Genomic DNA, 19,410 nt, shown 5'->3' with positions numbered 1-19,410 from the left:
CAACCTTTTACTTGCCTAGAGCAAATTTAAAAGCAAAACTCTTCTGTCCACAGAATTGGTATTTCATTCTCAGGGCCTTTATACATATGCCCCTAAAACACTTAAAACTCCTATTTCACTACTGGGACTTGGCTGACAATTTCTGCATGTCTTTTAGCCATCTTTCATGTATACAATATGTTGTTAATACAAATGCCAGAGAGAGAAACCAAATCAAAGGGCATTACAAGAACCAAGCGTATTTGAAACAGGATCTATATGTGTGGATAAAATATGTTTTAAGTGTTGAATATTCTCATAAATCATACCAAAGCTAACTTAACTTTGATATAGAGTACATAAGGCTTTATATAATAATCTTTAATATAAACCTATGTAATTACAGAAATATCTAGTGTATAAATTTATAAAAGATAATTCAATGATAGCCCAACTTGTGGATGGAAAGAACTTGACTTTGTAAGAATTCATTTAGTGAATTCTTTGTCCTTAGAATGACTTAACTGGTTTTCTAGTCCCTAAGCCTAAAGCTTGAAACAGCCATGATTTGGTAATCTTGGTGTTGTGTGGTACAGTTGATTTTAAATGTTGCTTTAAGAACACCAGATCTATTAATCTGTTATCAAGATAATCATTCCCCTATGATGCATTCTTTTAATGAACTTCTTAGGGAGACACTTTGTAGGACAGATGTGTCATACTGTGTGTGCATTCTTGCGTGGCTAGTGTGACTCAGTTTAAGAGCCATCCTAGGTCAGATGATGAAGGGACTTAGTAAATTGTTTAACTAATGAGTGTCAACAAGTAAGTGTGATTATGTTAGTTGGATTTATTGATGTTTTATGCAAAGTGAATGTTAAGTGTTATTAAGGAGTTGTGTGGATCCTTCCCCACGCAGTCCTTCATGCCCAGTTGAAAAGTGTTTAAACATGAGGCTTAGCCGTCTGTGTGTGTGTGTGTGTGTGTGTGTGTGTGTGCGCGCGTGCGTGTGTGCGCGCGCGCGCGCGCGTGCGTGCACACACACTCTGGACAGTTTCCCTGGTAGAGGCACCTGAGGATGGTGTTGCATTGATGAGGTTTACTTGGCATTGAACTTTGGTCTGTGTTCATTGAATGTTGAATTCTCAAATTTCCCATTTTCCTTGATAGAATGTCAATGAAGAGTACATTATGGTATAAGATTGACTTTTTTTTCTCTTTCCATACAGAAGCTCCACCATGAGGCGAGGTGGATGGCGGAAGAGAACGGAGAATGATGGCTGGGAAAAATGGGTGTGTTTTAATGAATACTTAAATGACTAGATAATTTTTGTTCTTTTTAGTTTATCATATAGCTTAAGGTATAACATGTGACTTTATTATTTATCTTTCTCTTTTTATAATGCATTGAAAACCATAACACTGTCCATAAACCCTAACCCTTGAACTGTATTTTACCTCTAAGAGTAATTAATATATTTTAATTTATCTCAGGATTGGTAATAATAGTGAGAAATAGGAAAAATATGTAAGTATCCAGTAAGTAGGGTGTTGTCAGTTAGTCTTCTGTGTAGCACAACACTGCAGTTATTGCTTAGCTTGGTGTGTCCCCTGGAGCGAGGCCTTGAGGAAAGCAGTGGGGAAGGGAGTATCACCCGTGAGACAGAAAGGCTCGAGATCGCTTCCCTCCCAAAGTGTTAGAGAGTGGGCTTGCATCAGCTGTGATTTTCTTTATATATCTCTGTTTTTTTGAAAACAATTATAGTGAACATATACAATTTTAATAATCAGTAAAAACAAGTGGTTTGCTGTTTGGGCAAAGTGTATACCAGTAGTTGTCATCTATAACTTTATTTTGAAGACATAATAAAACAGTCAAGCCTAATTATTTTTAAGGTTAAAAAAGTGAGACTGTATTTGTAAATCTGTCAGGGTTTTTAAGTTAAAAGTGTGTGGCAGGGGAGCTGACACAGTTGTTCACTGGCATTCCATTTGGTCGTAGGGCGGGTACATGGCTGCCAAGGTCCAGAAGCTGGAGGAGCAGTTCCGCACAGATGCTGCTAACCAGAAGGATGGGACGGCGTCTGCAATATTTAGTGGAGTTGCCATCTATGTTAATGGATATACAGGTTGAGTTCTTTTTACTTTTTTGATGCCCAATTTTATCATGAACTTTTTAGGATTGAAAATATTTTTTTAAATCTTTTCCAGTTATTTAGCATCTGTATTTACTTTTGCTGTAATAAAATTCCATGACCAAGGCAATTCATGGAAGAAAGAGTTTATTTTCACTTGTGCTTCCAGAGGGATGAGACTATCATGGCAGGGAGCCGAGAGATCACATGTTAAGCCCCAAACATGAAATAAGAGAGAGTGAACTGGAATTGAGGCTAGTCTACATACTAGCCTCAGAGCCTGTCCTAGCAAGGTATGGCCTGTAGAGTCACCACCAGGGTTGAGATTGGAGCCTATGGGAGACATTCTCATCAAAACCACTACATTCCACTCCCAGGCCCCCAAGGCTCAGAGGCCATTGTTATAATGCAAAGAGTATTTAATCCTACTTCAGAAGCCCCCTTAGTCCACAGTCTCAATAAAACCCTGTGAATTCTAAAAGTGAATTAATTTCAGCATACAGTGGAATAGATAGACATTACTATTACTAAAAGGGGGAGTGGGGGCAGAGTCAGACTTGCTGGACCAAGCAAGTCTGCTACTGCAGCACGGAAACACCAAATCCCCAGCTCAGCGTCACGACCCATGTAGGGGTTGCCTAAGTCCAACGAAAAACAGATACTTATGTAATGATGCATGGCAGTAGCAAAATCATAGTTATGACGCAGCAACGAAAATAATTTTATGGTTGGAGGTGGCCACGACACAAGGAAGTGTATTAAAGGGATATAGCATTAGCAAGGTTAAGAACCACTGCTCTAGTGTCATCTAAGTTTTACTGTTGTACCTGTGGTTTGCTAATAATTTCTCAAATGTTTTGGTTTTTATCTTTTAGTTTTCCTTGGCCAAACATAATTTTAATGAATAAGTAATAATTTAACCACTTTTAAATTTAAAAAACTTGTTGGTTGGGAAATTGTGCATTACATGGAGGTCGGAGAACAGTTTGTAGGAATTGGTTATCTTCATTTAACCCAGTGGGTCGCAGGAATTGAATTCAGATTGTCAGGCTTGTCAGCAAGCACCTTTATTTGTCCAGGCAGCCTCCATCTCTGCAGTCCTTAGTGGGTAGGTAATACATTTCATGAATTGTGTTTTTAGATCTCCTCTGGTAAGAGTTCATAGTCTTGTGGCCCATTTTGAGGTTTGGTTTCATTTGATCTAGTGCTTTGTGTTGAATTGCCTGTTTCCCCTTGAATTACTTTTGTACATTAGGCAAACATCATTTAGGGATTGGCAAGATGGGTCCTGGGTAAAAAGTGCTTTCTGTGTAAGCCTGATAGATTGAGTTTGACCCCTGGGACCCATGTAAAGGTGAAGGAGAGATCCAACTCCACAGAGCTGGCCTGTGAGCTCTACACTTGGGCTGCTGCACACATGTGCACCCCTCCCCCAGCATACACAAGAATAAAGGTTTTTTAGAAACCATTGGCACATGTTTGAGTGCGTGCTTTTATGAGTTCTCTCCTTTTAAAAATTTCAGGCAGAGTCCTGTTGTATAGCTCAGGCTAGCCTTGAACTCGTGCTGCTCGGCTTCTCTATATTGGGGTTATAGTTGTTTGTCACTGTTCTCCCTGACTCCTCGATTCTGTGTCTGTCCCTTTAACAGTACCTCAGCCTTAAATCATTGTTCCCCTGCAGTTAGTCTTACCTAGAGTTCTCTCCTTGCTTCTTCTGAATGAAGTTTGCTTGACTGTCTGGGCCTATCAATACAAACTAATTAATTCCAGAATTCTATGTATACAAAGTAACCTTGCTTAGGGCTTGGATGGTAAATAGTGTTAAACATAGATCAGTTGGTAGAACTGACATCTTTTCTATGTTTTCTAGCCAGTGAATCTTCTTTCTCTTTTTACTTTGAGTTGATTGAACAAATATATTTTAGATTTCCTTGAGTATTAGGAACTGTTTGAAAGATACAGTGGTTGATAGAGAATGTTGGCTTTTGTAACAAATACGGTCTGTGAATTAGCTGTGCCCCAGAGGGAATGTCGTAGGAAGCCTGTAGGAGTTGGATAGACAGGTGCTTGCTTAGTTTTGATTAAAGGTGTGCTAGTGTTATTTGGCTTTTGCTCTGAATTTTTATATTCTTTGTCAATAGGCTTACTCAGATTTTATGACTCTGTTTTTATACTTATGCAGTTTTGTTTCTGTTCTTTGTCTCTGATGATTCCCCTTTCCTATAAGTGCATTTGGGAGTTATCCATGAAGATGCAGATCAAATTAGATTTTTCCTAAGCCAGTCTGTATGTAGTATTGAATTATATCTCATCATTGCTAGAAACATTTTCTTTGAAACCTGAGTTTTACCTTTCTTTGTCAGGGAGCGTCTTTTGTGAATTGGTAGACCAGAGAGCCTTTGATTTGTTGGTTTTTTGCTTCCACTCTTTACCTTTCCATCTTTTCAAAATGTTATTCCTAAAAGATCCTCTGACTCCCTCCAGTCCTTGATGCCCTTTCCAGCTTTCTCTCTGTTCACTGCATGTAGTAGGCCTGTACTTGTTTATCTGACTTCTGTAGAGCACAACTTGAGTGTGGCTCTTAAGACTCTCTTGGGCCACTGTAACAAAATACCCATTAGAAACAACTTAAGGATACAGGGAAGCATGTGTTTGAGCTCATAGTTTCAGAGGGCATAGTGACAGCAGAAACGTGTGACCGAAGAACTGTTCACTTCATGGTAGAGAGGAATCATGGAAAACGGCAAAAGGCTTGGCAAGATATCATCACCCCAGAGACTTGCCCACATGTCCTGCTTCCTCCAGATAGCCCCATCCCACTATACATTCTATTAATTCGATTAGAGCCCTCATTTTCTAGTTGCCTCTGGAATGGCCATTATAGACAAATCCAGAGATGTGCTTCATTAATTCCTTAGGTGCTCCTTAATCCAGTGAAGTTGATAATCAGTAGTCATTAACACATTTATGTGTAATATTATTTGCATTAAAATGGATAAAAATGATTTTGTATTTGTATGTTAAAATATTTTCAGTCATATGCTTATATAAATGACCATTTTTTTCTCATTCTCTGTTCCTTTTATTTATTGCAGTTAGCACATACTGTAAATTTGACTAGTTTTTCTGTAGAACAAAACTAAACGTCGTCTTAAGATTGCCCCTTTACAAAACTACATTATACTATGATTGCTAAAACTTAGTGTCTCTGTAAGTTATATAACAAAGGAAGAAATATGAGACTAAGAAAAAGAAAAGGCAGTTGATGCCTGGAGGGTGTCTCTTAAGAATACATTCCCATTTTTAATATACTGTACTGGTGGGAGTGGTTTGAACCAAAGATTCTTTCTGCATAACAAGTGTCTGTTAGGGTTTCTGCTGCTGTGGTAAATAAAACACCATGATCAAAAGCAACTTAAGGGTCAGGGGTTTACTTTGCTAACACCTTCAGGCAACACTGTCGTATCACTGAGAGAAGGCAAGGCAGGGAACGGAAGCTCTGTTCACTGGTTTGCATTGCTTGCTTTCTGATACAATCCAGGACCACATTCCTAGGGGCGGCAGCATCCACAGTCATCTGGGGCCTCTCCTATCAGTCATTAGTCAGGAAGATGTCTGACAGACCTTTCTTTAGGCCAGCCTTATAGAGGCATTTTCTCAATTAAGAGTCCTTTCCCCAGATAGCTCTGGCTTGTCAAGTTTACAAAAATCTTAGCTAGGACACTGTTTCTTGCTGTTTTGAGACAGGATTTTATTGGGTAGACCAGGCTGTCCTTGAGATACTGACATTCTTTCTGCCTTGGTTGTTTCATTGGTTACATTGTTTTTGTTGTTAATCTACATGGGATTAGAGAAATATGACTTGATAAAAATGTGTCATTTTACTCCTGAAATGAATCTTTGTTCCTGTCATTAGTCTGTGACAGAGATGTTGAGCCTCTGTGTGTTGTTTTTGTTAAGGACTATTAATTTGTTGAACTAAAAATACTGAGACGTTCAACTGAAATTCTAATAGTGAAGCAAGATTGTTGTAATTTTTGCCCTTTTTTGGGCTCTTGGAGTTTCAACAGGCTAGGCTCAGTCACCTGTTGCAATACATATACTATTTAGAGTTGAAAAATTGATACAATCAGGAAAAGGAAATTTCATGCTAGCCTGGGCACACAGTAAGTTCCAGGCCAGCTCTGGCTGACTGTTGTCTCAAGTCTGGTCTTGCAAGATTGTCCTGTAAGATATGACTCTCATTGCTTGAGAGGGACAGTCATCCTTTAAGATGATTATCTCTTCAGGTAGTCATCTTAGAGGATTTTTACAGGATTCAGGATTATGACTTTGCCTTTAGTCTTCTTGAAAGGGGCTATAGCTAACTAAAGGTTAGATGCCACAGGCTTTTACACAAATACTCCCTGACCATTATCATACCTACACAGAGTTAAGCGGGAAAATGAGAGACATGTGTAGACATACATAAGGTGAGGGCAGACCATCAACCTTGTTTGAGTTTCCTGTGGTCTCCAGTGAAATGCCTTTTCATAATAGCAGCTTCAGAGTGCTTGTTCTAAAGAAGATCCACTAGAAACTAGTTTCCTTTCCTAAGTTACTTTTACTTGGTTATGGCTTCAGAATAGTTTTATTTTGCACTCCAGAGAGGTGGGTGTTTGATTTAAGCTTGATATATATGCTGATACTGTTAAAATGGACACACCAATATGTATGTATGTATGTATGTATGTATGTTTGTTTGTATGTATGTATGTATGTATGGTTTTTTGAGTTAGGGTTTCTCCATAGCCTGGCTGGCCTCGAACTCAAAGAGACCCAGCTGCCCTGTCACTAGAATGCTTGGTTTAAAAGCATGCACCACCATCGCCCAGCCCAATAAGTGTTTATTAACAGGAAAGGAAAAAAAAAGTGTTTTCAAGTTTTACCATCTTTGAAGACAGAAAAATTTACCTTTCCTTTCTTTTAGTAAATACTTGCTTTATTTTGGGAACCAGTACTGGAGATTCAACCTAGGACCTTATGTGTATGAGCCAGGCATTCCACATTGAACTACCACCCCCTAGCCTTTACTGAAAATACTTTATACCAGCATGCTGTGTATATTATATATTTAAGAGCGTATGTGTGCGCACGTACATGCTGGTGAAATGTTTCAGCAGGTTACAGTGCTTGCAACCAAGCCTGATGGCCCTGAGTTTTCACTCCTGGAGCTCATGTGATAGGAAAGGCCTCTGACTGCTACATGTGTGCAGTGATACTCTTGTATCATCTAGACACACACACACACACACACACACAGCAATTGTTTTTTTTAAAAGTTACAAAAAACATTGTTTAATGGCGTAAGGAAATTGGCACCTAATCCTAGGTTGCCAGGTAGACTGTTGAGGATTATTGCTGTAAAAGCCCAAGTTTACACAACTGGTGGAGCTTGTTGTTGAGGGAGCACATTGCCTGTGTGTGTGTGTGTGAGAGAGAGAGACAGAGACAGAGACAGAGACAGAGACAAAAATAGACAGATTCCCACTGCTGGAGGCAGAGCTGCCATAGAGCAAATACAAGTTTCTAGAATCACCGAAAAAAATCTTTTTTTAAAAAATTATTAATCAAGTGCGATTTTCTTGAGACATAAGCCTGATGTTGAATTGTGAGTCTTTGACTATATATGTATGACTTTAGATTAGCTTAACTTTTTCTAATCTTTGTTTTTCTGTAAAACAAGCATAATATTCCTTCATGACAGTGCTGTGAGAATTAGAGAAGTAAGTACAGAATGTAATAGGAAAACAATCAGATGTGTTCAGTCTTTTTATAATTCTCTTTACCATACATTTGATGTAGGACATACTGTATATGGACTACAACAATGCAGTAGAGGGACTAGAGAGATGGCTAAGCAGTTAGGAACATGCGACTGCTTTTCCAGAGGACTCAGGTTAAATTCCTGGTACCCATGTTGCAGCTTACAGTAGTTCATAGCTCAGTCCCAGGGGATCCAAAGTCCTTTTCTGGGCATGCACCAACATACATACAAGCAAAACTCATACATGCAAATTAAATTACATTTTAAGAAATGTACTTTTGCTGGGTGATGGTGGAGTATGCCCTTAAGAGCAGGTGGATCTCTGTGAGCTGGAGGCCAGCCTGATGTACAGAAAAAGTTTCAGGACAGCTAGGTCTACACAGAGAAACCCTTTTGGGTGGGAGGGGGTACTTTGACTTGAAAGTGTTTATGTCAATACAAGGACTATTGTAAAATTAATCTGCTTAGAATTGATACTATTTAGTTTTGAAAAACTTTTATTGCATAAATCCACTGAATAATTTGCTTGTTTAGAACTGTAGAGTCTGAAATTTCAGGAACTAATTTTGGCACACTACCTTATAAAAATTTCTTGTTAGAATGAGTGCTATTTTTTATTCTGCTGAAGTCATCTGTGTAACTGCTGAATCTCAGAAACGGACCTTCACTAAGATGTCAGTGGTGATTTGTAGGAAAGGATTTTGTTGGTTTTCAGAGTCTTGTCTTTTTCATCCTCTGATTTCCTTAAATTAATATATTCAAGGAAGGTAAGTAATGGAGCATGGGATGTTAGCTTTGTTTGCTAGATGTTTGAGATAGTCTGTTCTTCGCCTTGATTAGGCATGTGCTGTTGTTGGGGATGATGCTCTGATGTGTAATAGGGATAATAAAATTTGGAGAAGAGAATTGCTCTCAATCCAGGTTTGTTCTGACTTAACATTTTGTATCCATACTCTGCCAGTATGTCAGGGGCATATTCTATATTCTCTCTGTCCCTCTCCACATTAATTTTTATCTTCAGGTATTTAAGATGTTTTCTATAGTTAAGAATATGAAACAAAATTGAAAAGATCGTATTGCTTGGGACCAGTGAGATGGCTCACAGGGTAAAGATGCTCACTTCCCAAATCTGGTGACCACAGTTCAAACCACTACCTACAAAAAAGTGGAAAGAGAACCAGCTTCACAAAGTTGTCCTATTAACCTTCAAAAGTAAAATGCTATGGCATGTTTGCTGTTGAAAGAATTTCTCTCGGTGGGAGACATTAGGTATAGTATGTTTCCCCCTCAGAAGGTACCATGATACACCAAAGTTTCCTCTGAGTCAGTGATTGTCAACCCTCTTAATGCCCTAGCCCTTTAATATAACAGGTCCTTATGATATGGTGACCCCAACAATAAAATTATTTTTGTTGTACTTCATAACTGTTATTTTGCTGCTGTTCTGAATCATAATGTAAATATCTGTGTTTTCTGATTGTCAAAGGTGACCCCTGTGAAAGGATCATTTAACCCTCCCCAACCCATTGGGTTTGTAGCCCACAGGTTGAGAACCACTGCCCTAAAGAATGAATGAATTTTATTAGGCTTCCTTGTACAGCAGTGTGTAAAGGGTTTCAGGCAGAAATGTGGATAACCTTACAGGAGCCAAACTGGAAGCTCTGCATACAGTGTGGATAATGACTTCCATGGCTGTGTAGAGGGAGCCCCTTCCTCCCTTAGCCTTTCCAACCTATGTACTCTAACTCTGAGGCCAGTTCTATCTACTTGGGGCAGAATTTATATGTAATTGGTTGAGAAGCACCTCTGGATACTCAGAGGAGCATCCAATGACTCTCCTGGACTCCTGTGAACTAACATCAGCAGCCAACAGGCTCATCTAGGGTGACCTTCTATAGTTACAGCTTAACTCAGGATGATGATAGGCTCAGAGAGACTAGGTCTATATAACGTGCACTCATACATACCATGTACATATACGTAATAAGAAAGAACATTTTAAATGATATTTCTTAGTCTAATATTTTTGCGTAGGTATAGTTTTTGCCTTTGATGTTAGTTAATTGATAACTTTCAAAATATTTTTAAGGTTGGGCAGTGGTGGTGCATGCCTTTAATTCCAACACTCAGAAGGCAGAGGCAGGTGGATCTCAATGAGTTTGAGGATAGCCTGGGCTACACAGAGAAACCTTACCTCAAAATAAACCAAAAAAAAAAAGGAGAGTATTAAAAAAAAAAAGTATATTTGTGTGTGTGTGTGTGTGTCCCCTTGAAATGGTGCTGGCTTGGAAGTTGTTGCTAGGGATGAGTGAGGTCAGAGGACACAGGGCTACCAGCCTTGCTGAGGCCCTCAGTTGTCAGCAGTGTCTGTGGTCAGCTCAACCTGATAGCAGACAATGCAGCAGCTGGGAAGGTGCTCCTGATCAAAAGTTGTAAGCATTTGTCTTATTCAGATTTGGCTCTTGTTTGAGGTCCTTGCTTGCTCTGCTAGATGTCATTTAGCAGTAGATGGTTTTGTCTTGGTCTCTTGCAGCCAGGAGAAAATAATGTGTCAAGGCAGGATAGCTTTATCACTCTGTTACTGTCTCCTAGCTTTGTTTTATGGCAACATGGCCAAGAAGAACGTGAACTAGTGTTGTTCTATTTACGTCGTCCTAGTTAAGGGATTATTACAACCTAACATTCTGCTACCTTGTACGTTAAACTGTTAATGTTTCAATACTGATTTTTACAGATCCTTCTGCGGAGGAATTGAGAAATCTAATGATGTTGCATGGAGGTCAATACCATGTGTATTATTCTAGATCCAAAACAACACACATTATTGCTACAAATCTTCCTAATGCCAAAATTAAAGAATTAAAGGGGGAAAAAGTAATACGACCAGAATGGATTGTGGAAAGGTAAGTTTAACCAGTAAGTTCTTTAAAAACTCCAGTGTTTTTTTATTTCTGTTACAAAACTGGCCTTACTTTCAAATAGCATGTGTCTGCTGACTGAGTCTCAACACATGGTATGCTTTGGAAACCATTTCAAATGCAGAAATGTGGCTAATAATGTTGCCACTTCAGCTGCCAGAAAGCCGAGGAGATAATACAGACAAGCAGCAAGAAGTAGTCAGTAGGACTTGACAAGTATTCGTGTGCTCAGTACTTGGTGGGGGAGTTTGTTCTTGGGAAACCGCAGTTACTAAAGCCGTGCCCTGCCTCATGGAGTGTTCCTTCTGTTGGGAGACATAGAACAGTAAGCTTTATACAGAGTGAATCGCTTCTTTTTTTATAATGTGTGTATGCTGGTCAGTTTTTAAGTTTTCACAAGTTAGTTATTTGGGAAGAGGGAACCTCAATTGAGAAATTCCCTTCATCCGATTGGCAATAGGCAAATCTGGAACATCTTCTTGATTTGTGATTTTTAGAATGTCTCAGTCTAGTGTGCTGAGACACTGTGCTACCTCTTGAAAGCAAGCAGATGAGTAGCACCATCTGCCTCAAGTTCTGCCTCTATGTTTTTGTCTTAAGTTCCAGTCCTGGCATAACTTCCTGCTGGCCTGTAAGCTGTGTGAAGGAGTAACCCCTTACTCTCCACGTTGCTTTTGGGGATGGCGTTTATCAAAGAAATAGAAAGTGAAGGAAGCAATATATGGCTCTTTTTAAACCCCCTTGGTATGATAATATAGCAAGCTAATATGGACCTGAATTTCTGAGAGTAGGATCAAAGGAGAACAGTTTGCAGTACTGTTACTTTGTTTTGTCTTAATAATACTAAAAGCAAAAACTAGAACCTAAGGCCTTGTACAGGTTGCACATAAAACCACATCCCTCAAAACATGAATTCATTTTTGTGTTTTTTAAGGCAGTCTTAGTAGCACAGGTTAGCGTTGTTCTCATCTCCATCCTCCTACATCAGTCTTTTGAATGCTGATAATTATCTGGTAGTTATCACATTTGGATCCTATTAGTTTTTGTTGATTGTACTTTGTTTCTTTCTTTTCTTTTTTTTTTTTTTTCTTTTTTGGTTTTTGACAGGGTTTCTCTCTGTAGCCTTGGCTGTCCTGGAACTCACACTGTAGACCAGGCTGGCCTCGAATTCAGAAATCTGCCTGCCTCTGCCTCCCAAGTCCTAGGATTAAAGGCGTGCGCCACCATGCCTGGCTTGATCGTACTTTCTTATCTCTTATTAGTTTGGAAATGACAAAATGTAACTAGTGAGCAAATTCACTTATCATTTTCTAATTTAAAAAAGGTCTTCTGGAACTTTGGTGACAAACTGAAACTTAAAAGATTAATTATTTGAAATTTTATACATATTCATATATATATATATACACATACACTATATATATATATAATTTAAAAATACATGTAAGTATAGGTGAATTAATACTAAAATCATAAATTTATTCATGGATCAATTATAATAAGTAGTATGAGGAATTTAACATTGCTCAGTAGGTAGGTAATGTGTTTGCAGAATATGAAGATCTTTATTTATATATCTCAAAACCATAAAATGCCAGATCTGCAGCACACATCTGTAATTAATGTTCCTATAGGTGGCAGAGGATGGAGACTCCCTAAGGCTAGCTATTTTTATGTACACATCAGTGTATAAGGAGACCTTGGCTCAAAGAAGATTGAAAGTGTGGGCTGGATACCTGAGGCTGCCCCCTGCTCACACAACATGAATGTTTGCATACACACATACTATTTCAGTGTAAGAACACAGTCAAATTGTATAATGGGATGCTAATAAGACAAACCTAGAAAGTACCTTTCTAAGTCAGGTGTGTATGTGTGTGTGCATGCATGCACATGTGCCATAGCACACATAAAAAGGTCAAAGAATAACTTGCAGCAGTCAGTTATTGCTTTCTACTTGTGTGTGCATGCATCCACACAAATCAAATGTACATGCATGTGCCCTGGAGGCCAGAAGAGGGCATGAGATCCTCTGCAACACTAGTACATGTTTTTAACTGATAAGTCATCTCTCCATCCCCCAAATCCTTTTTTTCTGTAATCATAGCCTTAACTAATTTTAACAGAAATCATGAACATACTCCACGGAGTTGATGCATCATTATATAGTGAATGAAGTGGCATAAATTGTTAAACATGAGAAGCAGCTTGAGAGTAGAAAGGATGGTCCTTGGACTCTGGGGATAACTTTGGGTTCATGTCCAAATTTAATAGTTTTCTGTCCATATAATTTGGATTTAGAAACTATATATTTACCTGAAATGTTTACTTCCTCTTTTGTGAAAGAATGTGGGTTCCAAAGAGTTGGCTCAGTAGAGAAAGGTGGTCATTGACGACTCTGAGAACCCAAGTTTGGTCAGTGTGGATCCTCACAATAGAGGTCAGAATCTGACTGCTGCCAGCCGTTCTCACGTGCACACACACAGTCTCTCTCCTACTCTCTAACAGAATTAGTAAATAAAGAAAGACAGATGTGAATGTATCTGTTGTGGTTTTATGAAAGCTAGAAATCACTTGTGCAGACTAAGCATAGTGGGTGTGTTATAGAGGCGTACTGTATAAGAAGTACTGTAATTAACTTACTCTATAAACCTCAATAAATTCTAAAAGTTCAATAATGTCTTATTACTTCTAGAAAGTCAGACATATCTGTCAGACTATAAAAGATCTGTAAACTTTGAAGGATTAAATGTGAAGGCCTGTCCCTACACCATCCCTCTAAAGCCTTCTCTCATGCTGTGTTCTGTTATGGATGAATATGTGGCTTTTAGCCCTGTGTCTCCTTATAAGACTCACGTGAAGCTCTCAGGGTACGAAGTTAGCTTCACTCCAGAGAAGAAGAATGTCATCACGGACAGTTCTGTCAGTGACCATGGCTGGAGTGTGAATCTGAATTTATGACACTTTGATTTGGAAAGTCTGAGGGACAGTTGACAGTAGGCAGCCGGGGAGAGGGCTTACCTGCTGACAGCTAGATTCCATGATTACAGTTACTGCCTCTTTACCAGTTCTTCCTGAATTCAGCTAAGAAGATACCATGAGAGGTAAAGCAGGTGAGATGTGACACATTTTAAAACAAGATTTTAGTAAAGCTCAGAGATAATGCTCAATCATCCTTTTAAATGAATGTATGTAACTGTCTTAGGGTTTTACTGCTGTGAGCAGACACCATGACCAAGACAAGTCTTATAAAAAACAACATTTACTTGGGGCTGGTTTACAGGTTCAGAGGTTCAGTCCATTACCATCAAGGTGGGAGCATGGCAGCATCCAGGCAGACATGGCACAGGCAATGCTGAGAGTTCTATGTCTTTATCCAAAGGCTGTCAGTCAAAGACTGACTTCCAGGCAGCTGGGGTGAGGATCTTAAGCCCACACCCACAGTGACACACCTACTCCAACCAGGTCACACCTATTCCAACAAGTCCACACCTCCAAATGATCCAAGAATATACAAACCATCACATTCCACTCCCTGGCCTTCATAGACTTGTACAAAAACATGAGTCTATGGGGCCCATACTTAAACATAGCATAATTCAAATGCATTTAGTCCAACTTTCAAAGTCCTCATAGTCTATAGCAGTCTCAACAATGTTAAAAGTCCAAAGTTCAAGGGCTCTTCCGAGATTCATCCAACTTAATTAACTGTAATCTCCAAAGCAAGGCAGGAACCAGCTGGGCAAACTCCAAACTCTGTGTCTCCATGCCTCATGTCAAAGCAGTCTTTCAGATCTCCATTCCTTTTTCATCTTTGTTGACTGCAACAAACTGCTTTCTCCTGGGCTAGTTCCACTCCCTGTTAGCAGCTTTCCTCAGCATGTATCCCATGGCTCTGGCATCTTTAACATCTTTGAGTCTCCAAGGCAATTTCAATGTTACAGCTTCTTGTTTCAGTGTCTGGGATTCCACTTGATCTTTTGGACTCCTCCTAAGGACTGGCATCACTTCTCCAGCTCTGCCCTCTGTAGCACTCTAAGCTCAGGTTGATCCACTCCACTATGGCTGCTGTTCTTGGTAATCACCCCATGGTACTGACATTTCCAATACACTGGGGTGTTCACTCCAACTAGGCTTCACCAATAGCCTCTCATAGGCTCTCTTCATGGTGCCAAACCTCAAATCCTTTGCATGACCCCTTCAGTCCTGGGTCATCAACTACAGCTGAGGCTATACCTTCTCCAATGGCCTTCCATGACCTCTCACAGTGCCAAGCCTCAGCTGTTCTTCGTGACACCTTCATGCCTTCAAAACCAGTACCACCTGGGTGACTCTTACACATTACCAAGTTCAGCTGCAGCATGAGGTACAACCTTGGCTATCTCTGGAACACAGCTGCTTTGTGCTCCCAGAAGATTTCACCTCAATGATGCTGGTCTCTTCTTAGTCATTGCTAATGTCTTATCTCCAGCTGACCAGCATCAATTGTACCAAGAGCCAGAGTCACATGACTGAAGCTGCCAAGTTCTGCTGCTTGCAGGAACTAGAACATGACCCCCTTGTACTATTATCACTGGCTTTATGTTTTCCAAATCCTTCACTGCCTAAGCTTGGCTATCCTGAATCTTGCTCTGTAGATTGGCCTTGAATGCAGAGATCAGCACGCCTGTCTCCTGGGAGTAAAGGTGTGTACCACCATGCCTGGATCTAAATTCAGCTGGGTAGGATCTTGCCCCAAGGTCCCACTCCCTTAATCTGTTATTTCCTAGAACACAGGATTTTGCTCCATTTCACTTCCTCGTATGCCTTTAATACTCGAACCGTATATTTTATATTTGGCCTTTCTAAGCTTGCTATGCTTGTTCAAACTTCTCTTTGTGAGACTTACCCAGAGAACAAAGTCTCTGCTGGGCTTTTTTGAAACTTCCTTTGTCAATGCAATTAATGCAATTAATCCAAGTCTCTTCACCTTAGCCTCAGGCAGACTTTTCAGACAAGGGCAAAAAGTAGCCACATTCTTCACCAAAATACCACAAAAACAGTCTTTATGCCACGTACTGAAATTCTTCTCCTTTGAAATCTCTTGGGCCAGGTCAACACAGTTCAAGTTACTCCCAGCAATGAAGTCTGCCATATTCCTACTAGGATGACCCATTAAGCCCCATTTAAAGCATTCCACTGAGTTCCAAATCCAAAGTCCAAAAATCCACATTCTTTCAGATAAAAGCATGGTCAGGCCTATCACAGCAGTACCCCACTCCTGGTACCAACTTCTGTCTTAGTTAGGGTTTTACTGCTGTGAACAGACACCATGACCAAGGCAAGTCTTATAAAAAACAACATTTACTTGGGCCTGGCTTACAGGTTCAGAGGTTCAGTCCATTACCATCAAGGTGGGAACATGGCAGTATCCAGGCAGGCATGGCACAGGCAGAGCTGAGAGTTCTAAGTCTTCATCCAAAGGCTGCTAGTGGAAGACTGACTTCCAGGCAGCTGGGGTGAGGATCTTAAGCCCACACCCATAGTGACACACCTTCTCCAACCAGGTCACACCTATTCCAACAAGACCACACCTCCAAATGGTGTCACACTCTGGCCCAAGAATATACAAACCATCACAGTAACTTAGATGGCCTGTTGACCTCATTTTTGGATGGGAAGATAAAGTCATTAACTCACTCGTTTGTCTAAGAAACAGCTAGATTCAGAACTCAGATATTCTGATTACTGTGTGTATCTGATCTATACCATTTAACTAGCCTTGGTATGTGTCTTTTGTGGGAGCATAAATTTAATATGTAAAAATCTCTTACATTATTGCAGTATAAAATAGTTTTGGTTAAATAATAGGACTTGTTGATTTCAGCAGATTTAAATGAGATTTTTGTTGCACATATTTGTTATTTAACAGCTGGTATATCTGATTTTTTTCTATAAATGATTTATCTCTTTTCCTTTGAGTAATCTTTTTTGGTTTTTTTTTTTTGGGGCGGGGGGGTTGGTTTTTTCGAGACAGGGTTTCTCTGTATAGCCCTGGCTGTCCTGGAATTCACTCTGTAGATCAGGCTGGCCTCGAACTCAGAAATCTGGCTGCCTCTGCCTCCCGAATGCTGGGATTAAAGGCGTGTGCCACCATGCCCGGCTCCTTTGAGCAGTTTTAAAGGTGTTTAGAGTGTTGCTTTTGTTAGAATTCCCTAAGTGTGCCACTAAACCTAAGTGAATATTATAGGCATAAAGCCTTGGCACCCAAGAGTCATGGAGTCCTTTAAAGAGCAGTCTGTGTACATTAAGTATACAGTTACTTCACTGAGATGTTTGTCTTGATACCGAATGCTTGGGGTTAAATATGTTTCAGCCTGCTAGAGATCATACCAAAAATCTCTTGTCTCTTAGAACTCTGATATACACAAAAGTAATTTAGTTATTTTAATATACATTCTTTATTTTGTCCTATATTCTTCAATTTTAGTTTTTTCTTGTAATGCATTTAATAGTATGTTAAGACCATTAAAACAGATGAGAAGAAATACAGTAGGAAACAGATGGCCTGTTAACTTTGGATTTCCCTGAAGCTCACTCTTACCTAGTCTGAAACTGATTTGGTATTGCCTTTCTGTTTCAGCATCAAAGCTGGGAGACTCTTGTCCTCTGCTCCCTATCAGCTCTACACCAAGCCGTCGGCTGCACAGAAGAGTCTCAACTTCAATCCTGTGTGCAAACCTGAGGATCCTGGGCCAGGTCCAAGCAATAGAGCCAAACAGCTCAACAACAGGGTGTAAGTTTGTGTACATTGGAAAGCCAACAAAAATGGTTTTAGTAGTGAGTATGGTCCCTGTCCTACTGAAGATAGAAGCAAATATTTTAAAAGCTGGGCATTCAACTTTCATAAACATTTTAAATTATGTATAGGGCTATATAAATGAACCCTATAAATGAACCTATAAATGAACCCGTTTTGTAGTAAAGTTAGAGAAGCACAGTATAAACAAGTTTTTCTAGTTATGCTAAATTCTTTCTTGTGGATTTTCATGAAAAGTATTTTCTGGTAAGCAGCTTTCTGAAGTATGTTACTTTCTGAAAAACTGAACGGTTTTCCTTATGCTCCATGGAGTCACACGCCTTTAATCCCAGCACTTGGGAGGCAGAGGCAGGCGGATGGCTGAGTTCGAAGCCAGCGTGGTCTACAGAGTGAGTTCCAGGACAGCCAGGAGGGTTACACAGAGAAACCCTGTCTCAGAAAAAAACAAAAAACAAAACAAAAAAAAAAAACAAAAAGAAAAGAAAAAGAATTAAGTCGCTTATGTTTGCAGTTTGCTTTTGGAAATTTAAATATTTGTAATTTTAAGTCTGTAAATATATTAGTTGTTGATTCTCAGTTATAGTTGTAGAGTCACTCTAGACGTTACTATATACTTTTAAAAAATATGTTGATTTAAGTTTTAATTGCAGTAATTCTGAGTGCATTGGCTTCTCTTTCAGAGTGGCCTGTTGCCTTAACTTGTGCATCAAGTGGTCACTGTCACTGTCCTTGTCTTTTTTACTAAGCTGCTTGCTGTGGGAGTTGGGTTTTCCCCAAGAGATGAGGAATCTCACCTGGAGGACTCAACGTCACTGCCTCTGTAGTTTTTTCTTCTTGTCACCGGTTATTTGCCTTACTCACCCAGAAGTCCACCCCAAAATTCTTTAATATACTTCAAACTACTAGTCTTCAACATACTATCACTAATAATCACTAATAACAGGAAAAGCACAAAATATGCCTTTTTCCCCCTAAACTGATGCAAGTAGAAAATAGATTTTTCACAATATTATTTCTGTTGCTAGTTTTAGGAAGAATTTACCTTTGAGATCAGACTTCTTAATACAAATAAAAATATTGTTACTTGCTTAAATGCGTGTTTTACTTTATATTTTACATAGCTGTTTTCAAAATATGCATTTGTCTACCTGAGGTACCAGCAAAGCAACAGCATGTATTATTAACTATATGTATTCTTGCCAGCAATACGTGCATTTTTGTTGGTTGTGCTACTATTGATCATGTAAAGAGCCATAATATAGTGATACCAGAAAGCTAATTGTCAGAGTTTTGTTTTGTTTTGAGACAGGATTTATCTCTGTGTGTGTGTGGTTGTCCTATAACTCACTTTGTAGACCAGGCTGGCCTTGAACTCACAGAGATCTGCCTGCCTCTGTTTCTGAGTGCTGGGGTTTAAGTCCTGTGCTTGCCTGAATTTTATATATATATATATGTATGTACGTACATGTATATATGTATATGTATATATTGTGTTAGTTAGGGTTTTACTGCTGTGAACAGACACCATGACCAAGGCAAGTCTTATAAAAGACAACATTTAATTGGGGCTGGCTTACAGATTCAGGGGTTCAGTCCATTATCATCAAGGTGGGAGCATGGCAGTATCCAGGCAGGCATGGCCCAGGAGTTGCTGAGAGTTCTACATCTTCATCCACAGGCTGCTAGTGGAAGACTGACTTCCAGGCAACAGGGGTGAGAGTCTTAAGCCCACACCCACAGTGACACACCCACTCCAACCTGGTCACACCTATT

At 39.5% G+C, this 19,410-nt stretch overlaps 1 protein-coding gene across 11 annotated transcripts in view; it reads left to right on the top strand.

Annotated features, from left to right (window-relative positions):
- Positions 1-19,410, top strand: part of Rev1 (REV1, DNA directed polymerase) — a 77,136-nt gene that overhangs the window by 20,246 nt on the left and 37,480 nt on the right. For 9 of the 11 annotated variants that reach the window (XM_006496155.4, XM_006496154.4, XM_006496153.4 and 6 more), the window contains 4 exons: positions 1,209-1,272; positions 1,982-2,108; positions 10,655-10,823; positions 17,461-17,613. In XM_006496155.4, the coding sequence (XP_006496218.1) occupies positions 1,209-1,272; positions 1,982-2,108; positions 10,655-10,823; positions 17,461-17,613 (513 nt within the window). Of the gene's footprint in view, positions 1-1,208; positions 1,273-1,981; positions 2,109-10,654; positions 10,824-17,460; positions 17,614-19,410 lie in introns of those variants that run through there. The other 2 variants (XM_006496161.3, XM_017321835.2) reach the window with 2 other exon arrangements.

The sequence above is a fragment of the Mus musculus genome, chromosome 1, assembly GCF_000001635.26.
Source record: "Mus musculus strain C57BL/6J chromosome 1, GRCm38.p6 C57BL/6J".
In the NCBI taxonomy this organism is placed as follows: Eukaryota; Metazoa; Chordata; class Mammalia; order Rodentia; family Muridae; genus Mus; species Mus musculus.
This window is presented reverse-complemented; position numbering and strand designations above follow the sequence as displayed.